Below are 12,649 nucleotides of genomic sequence, written 5' to 3'. Positions count from 1 at the left end.
ATTGAGCAGGTGGCGCTTTTTTGCCCCCCCCCCCCCCCCCCCCCCCACGCCCCCCGAGCCTCCAGAGCACAGTGCGCCCCCCCCCCCCCCCGCATTGGTGGGGCGGGACTCCTCACCTGTTTAGCAAACGTTCAGCCCCTACCAGGTGAGACATGTTCATTGGTGAACGAATGAGTATATGTGCCTGGACCCTTCTCTGTTGTAGCTGATGTTCTTGGGACATGATCAGCATCCCAGAGGTGTCAAGCAAAGGCCTGGGGGTCCAGAAAGTACATCAGGATCTCAGATTAGACTGTGGGGTGGGGGAGACACTTCTGAAGAGGACACTGGAGCTGACCTGAAAGATGAATACAAGGTAGCACGTATCAGGCCTGTGGAACAGTGTTACAGGCAAAACAGGCACAGCTTGTGCAAAGGCCCTGAGGCAGGGAGGAGCAGAAAGCCCAGCATGGCTGAGAAGGAGCTTGTGAGGTTGGTAGGTGGGACTGGAACCGCCAGTGGGGCCACCAGACCCATGATGGGCACTCACCCATGCAGGCATGCTGCGTGCCTGCTGGGCTGCATCCAGTGTCTTCCTTGGGGAAGACAAGGAGGAGCGGGTGGACCTGGCCCCAGCCCTTGAGGCCAGGAAGAGCGGAGCGAGTCTGGGCAGATGTCCTCTCCTCTTTATTAGCACTTGCTGGAAGTGTCACGGTGTGATTCAGGCTGATGGGGCAGGGGGAGCCCGAAATTGGGCCAGGAGAAGTGTTGGCTCATCTCTGAGTTTAAAGGTACAGAGAACTGGGGGAGGGGCCTTTGGGGGCTGAGATTGGGGCTCTTTGGGCCTCGGATCTTGGGGTCCTCATCTTGTTCTCAGGTTAGCTGACCCCAAGGCTTTCTGGTGGGATGGAAGACCAGAGGACCTGCAGCCGCTATGGGGTTGGGGGCGTGTCTCAGAGGCCATTTTGGATGGGCCTGCGTGGCAAAGGAGGTGGTGTCTATGCTTCTGACACATGTTGGGAAAAGCCAGCCAGGAAGGAGGAGGATCCTGGGCTTAGCTGGTGGGGGGCGGGGGGGGGAATGTGAATCATGCCCACAGGCTTGCACAGGCCTGCCTGGTGGGGGTGGGGTGTTCCCTGCTGACGCTGCAACCTGCTCTCTGGCCTCAGTTTCCCCATCTGTAAAGGGCCAGCCCCGGGACGCCCTGGGCTAATTCTTTGAGCCAGGCTTTGTTTCTGGGAAGGGGGCCATCTCTGCCACCAGGGAGTGGGGTCCTGGTGCCTGAGGACTGATGTGACAGGTAGGTGGAATCCATGTGACCACGTTACTGGTGAGGGCCTGGCTTGGGCAGGGATGAAGGATGGCAGGGTGGCTGGGTGAGCAGCACTTCCCAGCCAGGTGGGGTGTGTCCCTCCCCCGCCTTGCTCCTTGGAAGTCTCGCCTGCTCTGGACTCTGGCCACGCTGGGTCCACATTTCCCACTTGGTCTCTCAGCCTCCATGCGCCTGGTCAGTTGTGCCCTGGGGCTCCATGCTCAGGAAGCGCCCTGTTCCAGCCACTCGGAGGCATTCAGAGGCCAGGCTGGCCGGCTGGCTAAGAAAAGGGCTGGTCAGGCTGGGCTTTGCAGGATGTGTAAGAGCTCTCCTAAAGAGGCAGGGCATTTGCGGTAATTCACGCCCTAAGTCTTGTGCAAGGATGGAGGAAGGATCTGAGGTGGTCACGTAGTGGAAAGAGGGCGGAGGGGAGGGGAGGCCACAGAAGCTTCCAGGCCCCTTCCCCTAAACTGAATGGGGTGGTGGGGAGTGCCTCTTTTGGACCAACCAGGGCAATTTGGAAACTGCTAAGGCTGAGGGGGATGGAGTGCCCTCTCTGAGCCACCACAGGGAATGGCTCAGAGGCTGGCGACAGGAAAAGCTATGAGGCAGAGGGACAGGCAGGGCGGGGGGAAGCGGGGGTGGGGGGAGGCAGGAGATGAGCTTCTTCCAGCCCCGCATCTGCCTCCCCGGGGTTCCTGTGGGCCTGTGACTCAGTGCGGCTGCTGCAGTTGATGAAAAGAAAAATCCCAAAGAAAAGCCTGTTCCCATAGTAACCCAGCTCTAATTAGAGACTCCAAGGCCAAGTGGGGCCTTTCCTGCCTGGGCAGGGCCTTGGAGCCAGGAGGGGCTCTGCTGGATGTTGGGGAGACACCCCCGTACCCCTTCCTGTTGGGGTCGGAAGACCTGGTGTCAGCTTGACACCAGGGCCCTGAATCCTTCCAACCTCCTGGCAGAATGGAGAGACCCTTTTGATAGACAGAGGCATGCGAGCTGAGTGAGGGGAAGGCACTCGCCGAGGGTGCCTGTCCCCCACTTTGGGTGGCTCCCTGGATGGTCCAGGCCTTTTCATCAGACCATGTCCAGGACTGGACACCAGCAGCCGATGGGGTCTGAGCAGCCAAGCAGAGGGCCACGGCTGTGGGGCCCTGGGCGTGGCCTCCCTCTGTTCCTCTGTGGGAAGAGCAGGTCAGTATGGATTCCGTGGGAGCATGGGGCTGCTCCTGGCTAAGTCTCCAAGAAGGAGCCTCCTGACTTCGTGCTTACCTCTGGCTAGAGATTGGACTTCTAATCCAGGTTCCTTTCCTGCTCTTTTGCCCCTTTTTCTGGAGATCTCCCTCTGTCCTGTCTGCTGCCAGAGTGTGCCCGGAGGGGCCTTTCCTCTTGTCTCTCCCCTCCTTCCAGTCAGCCAGCACACCGCACATTGGGCAGGTGATGCCATGGGGCTGGGGTGGGCTAGCTCATACGGTGGGGCATGTCTTCCAGCTTTTGGGGACTCTGGCCTCAAAAGCTTGTGCTCCCAAGAGTGGCCTTTTATGATGGTTCCATTCTTGGTGGCTTAGCTACCCGGGGGCCCAGTCTCTGTTGACCCTCATCTTTACTGGGGGTGTAATGGTGGGTCTGACTCACTACCTGCCTCCCAGTAGTCAGCAGATCCTTGACATCAGGGCTAAGGGGGCCCAGTGGGCCTGGAGGCTTGAGCCCAAGGGGTTCTGAGAGGAGCTAGCTGTTCAGGGCCCTGGGTCCGCCAGTCCATAGAGAGAGCATGGGAGGAGGCCTGAGTCTGCCCACTTCCCCTCCTGAGGCTCACCAGCACTCATCACTTTCTCTCTGGGTGACCTTGGGAAGGACATACCACCTCTGCTTCATTCTCCTTCGTGAAGTGGAGGTGAAGGTCCCCACCCCCTGGTGCTGATCGGGCCCTCAGCTTGGTGGTGGAGAACTATGGGTGGGTCTTGGGTGGGGAACCAGGGCTCCCCCATCCACCAGCCTCCATCTGCTCATCGGAAGGGCCACCTGCCACCCCCCACTGTGGTCCCGTCTTCTAAAGGTGTCCAGACCCAAACGGTGACACACTTTCAAGCTCCGAGTCTGGGCGGCCAGCAGAGTGGGCAGGTGTCCCTGCTGTTTCGGTTCTTAGAACCCAGGCACTTGGGGAATGTGAATTTGTTCTGTTGGAACCAAATATCCTGCTTCCAGGTTGTTAGCTGGAAGAGGCAACGCAGATGGGGCCCCAGAGATCAGCTGCTGGGCAGCAGCGCGTGGGAGCATGGAAGCCCCCTCTGGTCACATCAGATGATTTAGGGACAGGGAAACGTGTGTGAGCATGTTGCTTAGATCATCTGTAAGTCGTGATCTGTGGCGTGCATACACTTTGAGGTAGAGAAAATGCGTGTTTGCACTGGGGAAAAGGCGAGGAGGGTGTGTTCACCACCGTTTGCCGTGTGTTCTGGGGTGCAGTGGGCGTGGGGGTATGTGTGACTCTCCCTGCCCCCCCATCCCCCGCAGAGAGACAGCACAGGCGGGGAGGGGCAGAGGGAGAGGGAGAGAGACTCTCAAGCAGGCTCCAAGCTCAGCACGGAGACTCAGGGCTCTGTCGCACGACTCACATCATGATCTGAGCCGAAATCAAGAGTCGGGCGCTTAACCAATTGAGCCACCCAGGTGCCCCATGTGACTCCATTTTTATGCATTTATGAGTTTTGTAAATTTTCTTTTTTTTAATTTAATTTTATTTATTTATTTGAGACAGAGAATGAGAGACAGAGAGCATGAGAGGGAGGAGGGTCAGAGGGAGAAGCAGACTCCCTGCCGAGCAGGGAGCCCGATGCGGGACTCGATCCCGGGACTCCAGGATCATGACCTGAGCCGAAGGCAGTCGCTTAACCAACTGAGCCACCCAGGCGCCCCGAGTTTTGTAAATTTTCTGAAATGAACGTATGCTATTATATTTTACTTTTTTTTTTTTTTTTAAGATTTTACTTATTTATTTGACAGAGAGAGACACAGCGAGAGAGGGAACACAAGCAGGGGGAGTGGGAGAGGGAGAAGCAGGTCTCCCACTGAGTGGGGAGCCCGATGCGGGGCTCGATCCCAGAATCCTGGAATCATGACCTGAGCCGAAGGCAGACGCTCAACGACCGAGCCACCCAAGCGCCCCTATATTTTACTCTTAATTTTTACACACATACAGGAACAGGATGGATATAATCTATTGATTTCCCCCAAATGCGATATTCTGCAGTCTAGCTCCATCTGTCTTATATTCATTGTTTTTGATTGTGTTTCAAGCAAATCCCTGACATCAAGGCATTTCATCTCGAGATGTTTGTTGGTATCTGAAAAATGAGGCCATTTTCTTACATAACTACAATATGATTAACAATAATTAATCCTTAATATTTAATCCTGGTCCATGTTAAGATTCTCCTGATTTGTTCTAGAATGTCTTTGTGCAGATGGTTTGTTGGGAGGTATTCTAGCATCCGGGAAAATGATGTGAGGGTGGACGGAGCCAGCCTTGGTCCTTGCCTGGCCCTGCCTGGGGTCTGGGGTCCTACTCCCTGATGTGGAGGCTGAGGGGTCTTGGCAGTGGTGTGTGAGGGCAGGGCTGTGGGTCGGCCCTAGCTCAGGGTGTGGGGGTCCCTGTGCCAGTCGGAAGCTCTCCCCGCAGGTATGGACCTGTCAGCCAATCAGGACGAGGAGACCGACCAGGAGACTTTCCAGTTGGAGATCGACCGCGACACCAAAAAGTGCGCCTTCCGCACTCACACAGGAAAGTACTGGACGCTGACAGCCACTGGGGGCGTGCAGTCCACTGCCTCCACCAAGTGAGTGCCCCGCCGCTGCGCCCCAGGCTGGCCTTTCCCGGGGGTCGGGGCCCGGGGACCTGGGGCAGCCCCGCCTGACCCTTCCTGACACCCCCAGGAACGTCAGCTGCTATTTCGACATCGAGTGGCGTGATCGGCGGATCACACTGCGTGCGTCCAATGGCAAGTTTGTGACGGCCAAGAAGAACGGGCAGTTGGCTGCCTCGGTAGAGACAGCAGGTAGCCACCTGTGGGCGCACCCCACTGCCGGGTTCTCTGGAGGGTCTGCCCGCCTCATAGTCACTCACCGACATCCCCCCCCCCTTGCCATCCCAGGGATGACATGCTGGGGGACCCCAGACTCCCTGCTCGCTCTCTCTGAGCCACGCCCTGATCATCCCAGCCCCACCCTGTGAGACTCACCGGCCCTCCCCTTTCCTGGGACAGGGGACTCGGAGCTCTTCCTCATGAAGCTCATCAACCGTCCCATCATCGTGTTCCGCGGGGAGCATGGCTTCATCGGCTGCCGCAAGGTCACGGGCACCCTGGATGCAAACCGCTCTAGCTATGACGTCTTCCAGCTGGAGTTCAATGACGGTGCCTACAACATCAAAGGTGGGTTCTGAGGGGGGCGGCTCCAGGGGGCCACAGGGATTGAAGCTCTTGTCCCACTTCGGGGCTCAGCCTGGCCGCCCTGTGACTTGGCTCTGGGGACAGACATCCTGTGGCCATCAGGCCCCTTTCCCTCTTTGTGTAGGAGGGAGGACCCCCAAGCTATAGAAGGAGGAGCAGAGCAGAGAGGGAGACCAGATTCTGGAAAGGGAGGGTGGGCAGGGAAGGTGTCCCACACCTGAGTTGTGGGACTTAAAGTCCGGGTGGGGGGAAGGGGCGCGGACCCCTGTCCAGCAGGGGTGGGAGGCTTGGGTGGGCATCACACAGAAACCACCCTGACTCCAGAAGCCGTGATTGCAGGCTGGGGCCTGATGGGTCTCACCCCCCCCAGACTCCACAGGCAAGTACTGGACAGTGGGCAGCGACTCTTCGGTCACCAGCAGCAGTGACACCCCCGTGGACTTCTTCTTCGAATTCTGTGACTACAACAAGGTGGCCATCAAGGTGGGCGGGCGCTACCTGAAGGGGGACCACGCAGGGGTCCTGAAGGCCTGCGCCGAGACCATCGAGCCAGCCACTCTCTGGGAGTACTAGCCTGCCGCCAGCGCCCCGTCCCCGCCCTGCCCAGACCCTTCTGCTAATAACTCTCTTCTCCAGGTGGGCTCCAGCGTGGTGGTGAGCCCCTTGCCTTTCAAACTGGAAACCCAGAGAAAACGGTGCCCCCACCTCTTGCCCCGTGCCTGGTCCTTGGAGGGATCTCAGATCCTTCTGTCCTCTCTTCTCTGCCGTGGGCGAGGCTGGCACCCCTTTCTTCTGACCTCAGACGACTCTGAGCCTTATTTCCCCAAAGTGGCCGAAGAGAGTGGGGGTGGGGGAGGGCTGGGAGGCCTTCCCGAGCCCCTGGGCCTGGTGGGGTAACTGGAATCTCCTGCCCCCTCCCGAGAGCCTCTGCCCCCCACTTCCCCGGAACTGGGTGCCTGCCCCCAGCCTAACGGGGCCCCCCCTGGTGCACCACCCCTGCGTCAGGGGGAAGGCCGCAAGAGGGGGAGGGGGCAATACCAGCATGTACCGGCTGCTTGCCCCCCTGCACCAAGCGGGCCTGCCCACTGCACACCCGCCCTGGGCTGGGGCCCTGCTGTCTCTCTTCTTTTCACCCTGGCCTGACTGGAAGCAGAAAATGACCAAATCAGTATTTTTTTTTTTTTAAATGAAGCATTATTGCTGCAGGCACCCAGGCAAGCTTGGTGGTAGTAGCCACGAGTGATCTTCAAGGGGTATTGTGGGGGAATCTTGAAACAGCATCTCTGGGCGTTGGTGCCCTCCTTGTCTGCTAGCTGTGGGGGGTGCAGGGTGCTTCCCTGAATCTAGAACCTGCCCCTACCTCCTTGGGGGACCTCACTGGCCCCCTCCCTCCTGCCTGCCCAGGCCTATGTCCCCATCTGGTTGGTGCTGAGCCCCTCACCGCCTCAGCCAGAGCCCCCGGTGTGGTCGGTGCTCCCTGTCCGACTGGACTCCTCGGGTCTCGGGGTGGGATGAAGCTGGGCGTCGCCCTCCACCGGGAGCCCCATGGGGAGCCCCCAGGCCCCTGGCTCCCAGCCCTGCTCCTGCCAGCCCCCCTCTCCCCCACCAGTTCATCTCTGCCATGCATCTCACTCTGGGTGTCTTGGTCTTTTATTTTTTGTAAGTGTCATTTGTATAACTAAATGCCCATGATAGTAGCTTCAGACTGGAAAAGCAAAATAAAATAATGCGAGTGTGCAGCCCTGAGCTGGTCTGTGTGTATCTTGGGGATGGAAGTGGGTGGGGTTGGGGTGGGCCCAGGGTCCCGTGGGTGCTCTGAGCAGCCTGGACATCCCTAGGAGTGGAGGAGGGCCCTGCAAGGGGTGGACTCTGACCCGAGACCTGCCCGGGGCCACCAGTGTCCCAAGCACATAGAGCTTCCGGGTAGGGAGGCGGCTGAATCTGGTTCCACAACCTCCTGCCTCCAATATTTGGAGCCTGCAACAGGCATGCACTTAGGCTGGGCATGTGAACTGCATGACTGTGTGCATAGGAGGTAGGGATCAAGGTAATATGAACCCACAGATCCAGCTTCTTCCTCCTGCCTCCACGGATGCACCTTGACCAGAACTTGGAATTACGGGGCCCTCCTCACACACTACAAGAGGCCCCAAACAGTAGGCTCAGGTCCCCCAGGGGCTGGGATTGCATGGTCCGAGGGGCCCTCTGAGGACCGGCACAGAGATGGGTGCAGATCCTGGAAGGAGTCCGCTGGATGGGCTAAGCTTGGGGGCCAGGATGGGTGCCTCCATCAAAGCAAGACCCCCAGGCTCAGCCCTGGGAGCTGGGGGGCACTTCTCCATCTGGCAGACAAGAACCTGAGGAAGTTGCCAGCCCTGAACCCACCCCGCGTTCTCGGCCCCTGGCAGACCTCCACGTGGCCAGCCCTGCAGGGACCGCAGGATCTCACTTAAGCCAGAACTTCCCAAGGGGTAGCGCTGTTCCATCTTATAGAGGAGGAGACCGAGGTTCAGAGCAGCAAGGCACAGCCTCGCGGGTGGAGCGCGGCGGCCCACGGGTGTCCACTAAGCAGACGGTGACTGAGGGCGACAGAGGATGGATGCGGACGTGAGGGGGGCAGCGCCAGGTCCTGGGGTGGGGCCCGGTGGGGGAGGGGGCTGGAGCGAATTTGCTCCCACCTTGCTGCCCGAGCAGTGAGCGGAAGCGCTGATTGGCTGCTGGTGATGAAACCGGGATGCCTGCGCTGTGATTGGTGGTCCCTGGAGGCGGGAGTCTATAGAGATTGACAAGGGCAGATGGCGCCACAAAGGGCTGTTGGGGCCCCAGCGGGGTCCTGGCGACCAGTCCCCCAGCCCTGTTAAAGCCAGGCTGGAAGCCAGAAAAGTCTCAATGACGTGGAAGGAACAGATGAATCCAAGTTCTTCCAGACCATGGGGGATGGGGGGAGGCACACTGCAAGGGGTTCGGGGAGGAGGGGGGAGCCCAGTCGGGCAGTGGAGATCCTGCGGGGTGAGGTGGTTCCCTGCGATGCCCGGGAGAGCCCCGCCCACGGAGCTGGAAAGAACTGCCCTGGAATGACCCCGGGGTCCCCTCGCCGAATCCGAGCCTAGTCCGAGCTAGGCGCAGATTCTGAATTCCATTTGTTCTGCAAAAAGGCACCTGCCACGGGGCTGCGCGTTCTGGGGGCTGTGGGTGACTGTAGCGCAGGGCGTATTTGGGGAGATGATCACACCTAGGGAAAGAGGGCAGTACAAGGGACTGGAAGGACAGTCTGGGCAGAGGGAACAGCGTAAGCAAAGGCCCGGCAGGAGGAAGCCAGGCGGAGCCTCCTCGGGTGGTAGCTGGAGACTCAGTTTGAGCAAGCGAGGCTGGTTGTGTCCAGACCCACCCGGAGGCAACGGGCGTCTTCAGAAGGGGGGTAGACTCTCCTGTGGGCACATGTGGAACATCTGGGGGACCACCAGCCTCCCTCCTGCATTCCAGGGCTCCCCATTTCTGGGTCTTTCCAGACCTTCATGTCCATCTGTCCAAAACAGGCTCTGGGGCCGGGGCTTGGATTCCAGAGCGGGATAGGCCGCTCTAGCTCCTGCCAGAAGAAGCTTCCTCAGTTTCCCCATTCATAAGGGCCTGGCACATCATATGTGGCCCTGCAGACACATGGGTTTATGCACATTAGTGGGCGTGTGCACATGTGAACAGAGTCCTGTGCACACAGAGACATATGTGTGTGCACAGGCACAGACATGCTCATGGACACACACACACCAGCTTCCGGTAACAATGAACTGAGTACTGAGCGCTCAGAGCGGGGCCTGGCCTCTGCACCTCAGGGGTGCCCACCCCCTCCATTCGCCCAAACCCTGGCGGGCAAGTCTTCCTCACCTCCAGTTGTGAAGCTGGGTCCCCTCCAAGCCTGCCATGGAGTGTGAGCAAGAGTCCAGCCTCCCATTGCTCAGATGGGGAAACTGAGACCTAGTGGATGCCCAGTGAGCCTGGGCAGGGGCAGTGGTGCTCTGAGTTACACGTCACAGTTAATTGTGAGCCCCAAAGATCACAATTGAAGGAAAAATATTCAACGAAATTTATAAGGAAGAAAAAAGAGAGACAAGCGTTCTTCCCTTGCATGGGGCACAAGAAGGCTGCAGACCAAGCGGCTTCAGGCAGGCTGGAAACAGCGGTGTATCCAGAATGCACAGGCCATCCCAGGGCTGCACCCCCAGTCCTGGGGCCTCCCCATTCCTGTCTGCTGGGGTCCCCGCAGGCGTGGCCCTGTAGGACCCTTCTTGGGATGGGACCCCAAGCCCTGCAGGGGGGCCGTGGAGCTGTCCCTCTGGTGGGGGAGGCCTCTGAGCTTCCCAAGCGTGTCTCCATGGGACACCCCTGCCAAGTAGGTCCCCTCCCCAGTTCAGGCTCCTCCCCTGTTTATTTCTGGGGAGACCTCAGTGGAGGACACCCCAGAGCTGGCTGGGCCCCACTTCCTCCAGGGTCAGAGCAGCCTCTTCCAGAACTGGGAGGGATGACAGGTGACCTCCAATGACCTCACACTGAAGCATAATGTAGGTGAAGCTGCAGAGGGATCTGGACTCTCTGGGGACCCTCTGTCCTCAGTTTCCCCCATTTGAGCAATGGACAAATGGTTCCTAGGGCAAGACTGTCCAGCTGGAGGAGGGGCTCTGAGACCCCTGGGACAGCAAAAGAAGGGAGCCTGGAGAAGCCCCCCTCCCCAAGACATGCCTGGGAGGGGAGGGGCAGGGTGGGTCAGGTGGAGAATTTGGCCTGAGGCCCAAGCCCCTTCATGGGGCCCCTGGGTTTAACCAGGAGGAGGCTGATCCTCCAGGAGATGTAAGTAATCGAGACAAAAGCTGAACAGACATTGGGGAGGGGTCTGCACTCCCCTCCCCCCTCCCTGGGACCCAGGCCTGACCCGCAGACCGGAGGAGAAGACCCACCTTCCAGGCACCTCCAACTGGTGCCAGGCATGGCAGGTGCTCTGACAGGGTTACTACTTTATCATTGTTGTTAGTTTAAGAATTAAGGTAATAAAAGCATAGAATCTGGTGTCAGAGGATGCCCCAGCCCCAGCCCCCTCCCGACCCCCCCCCCCCCGGGTTAAACACTGTTGGCAGTGTCTTTGACTCATCCAGAAAATCTTATTTTTATGTAAAGTATTCATATACAGCCCTTGCTATGTGCCAGGTACTCACCCCTTGTTAACTCAGTCCCTGTGATGCGCTGAATTTTGTCCCCCTGAGATTCATGTGCTGAGGCTGGACCGCCCAGCACCTCCTGACGTGATTGTGCGGGGAGACAGGGTATTTCAGGAGATGATTACGATTTAAATAGGTCACTGAGGTGAGCCCCACTCCGATCTGACAGTGTCCTGGTAAGAAGAGGAGATTAGGAGGCAAATGTGCCCAGAGGGAAGGCGGGAGGCTGTGGACAGAGGCCTGGGTAGACCCCCGCCCGCTGCCCCCAGATCTGGGACTGCCGGCCTCCAGGGCCGGGAGCAAAGGTGCTACGTTGTGGCGCCCCAGCCCACGACTACGACTACCAGCCCCACTTACTGCTGCAGGAATTGAAGCTCAGGGAGGTTAAGTAAGTTGCTCCCAGCTCGGGTGCAGCTGGGATTTATATATAAAAACGTAACCCGTCTATGCAAGCACACGCAAACTCATCCTCATGTGATTGGTTCCCCCAGAAGCAGACATGCACATTCAAGGCCAAGTGGCCTATTTGGGAGGTGACCCCAGGACACAGGGAGGGGGGAACGTGAGCCGGTGGTGCACACAGTACTCATCCTTCTGTGACCGGCTTGTCTGACGTGGCCCCGTGTCTGTGACATTCACCTGCGGCGTGGCGTGGGTCGGAGTTTTCTTCCTTGTCACGGCTGACTTGTGTTCCGCGGGATGGACGGATGCACATGCCACTCCCTGCCATGGACACTGGCTTGCTTCCAGCTTTTGGCTCTTGTGAATGTGCCGCTGCAAACCAGGGGTACAAATCTCTGAGGCCTTGCTTTCTGTTCTTTTGGGTTTACACCCCAAAGTGGCCTTGCTGCTTCATATGGTCATTCCAACTTCGTTTTTTCGAGCAACGTCCATACACTGTTTTGCATAGTGGCTGCACCACTTTACATCTCCAGCAACAGTGAGCCGGGGGTTGTATTTTGCTTTTTTGCACACTTGGGATCGTGTGCTCCAACGGCCCCCTCCCTTCAGTTGTCACCTGACACACGTGTGTTTTCCTTACCTACGCAGGTAGAACTCGCTCCGGCTTCTCGAGGTTTACCCTGTCCCATCCCATCCAGCCCACCTTGTGCCCCAGTCACGGACACTCACGTCCGTTCTCCCTCGTTCTGAGCAGCACATGCTGCTGAATGGAACGACGGTGGGCGGGAGACGCTTTACAAGGCTCTGGGGGAAATTTCTGGAAGGGCAATTCTTAAGTCACTTGACATTTTGATAGATGGGGCCAGATCGCCTCCCCAAAGACCCTCCCCACCCTGCCCAGCTGTTGGATGAGTGTGTCTTCACGTTCTTCCCCTCCTGGATGGAATCGTTCTGGAAGCTTCTTGCCAGGCTGAGGTGAAAGCAAGTGCGCTGCATAGGTGCAGAAGTGCAAGGGTCACCTCCTACAGGTTAGTCCGTGCTAATGGGGAGCTCCTAAGCTGGGCGGGGCCTCTCCACCTCCTCTTCCTGCCCACTTGGCTTCCTTCTTCCCCAGAGAACCACTGGCAGACTTGGGGGGTATAAATAAAAGCCACCACATCTCCCAGGGCCCCAGATAAAGTCTCCCCCAAGAGCTGGTCCCTGGTCCCTGCAGCTGCAGGTGGGCCTGTAGGAGCTCCACAGTGGCCCATGCTGTGACTGGCTGCTCCCCACCTGGCCCCAGGGCCTCCCCAGAAGGCCCCCATCTG

At 58.6% G+C, this 12,649-nt stretch overlaps 1 protein-coding gene across 1 annotated transcript in view; it reads left to right on the top strand.

The window, feature by feature from the left end:
• FSCN1 (fascin actin-bundling protein 1) overlaps positions 1–7,472 on the top strand; it is a 10,206-nt gene extending 2,734 nt beyond the window's left edge. Inside the window, exons 2-5 of the mRNA XM_021680129.1 lie at positions 4,965–5,121; positions 5,219–5,340; positions 5,548–5,715; positions 6,104–7,472. Of these exons, the coding sequence (XP_021535804.1) occupies positions 4,965–5,121; positions 5,219–5,340; positions 5,548–5,715; positions 6,104–6,306 (650 nt within the window). The 3' untranslated portion in view covers positions 6,307–7,472. The remainder of the gene's footprint in view (positions 1–4,964; positions 5,122–5,218; positions 5,341–5,547; positions 5,716–6,103) is intronic.
• The last annotated feature ends 5,177 nt before the right edge of the window (positions 7,473–12,649 follow it).

The sequence above is a fragment of the Neomonachus schauinslandi genome, chromosome 5, assembly GCF_002201575.2.
Source record: "Neomonachus schauinslandi chromosome 5, ASM220157v2, whole genome shotgun sequence".
Lineage (NCBI taxonomy): Eukaryota > Metazoa > Chordata > Mammalia > Carnivora > Phocidae > Neomonachus > Neomonachus schauinslandi.
The sequence above is the reverse complement of the archived record's forward strand: the minus strand, read 5'-3'. Positions and strand labels throughout refer to the sequence as shown.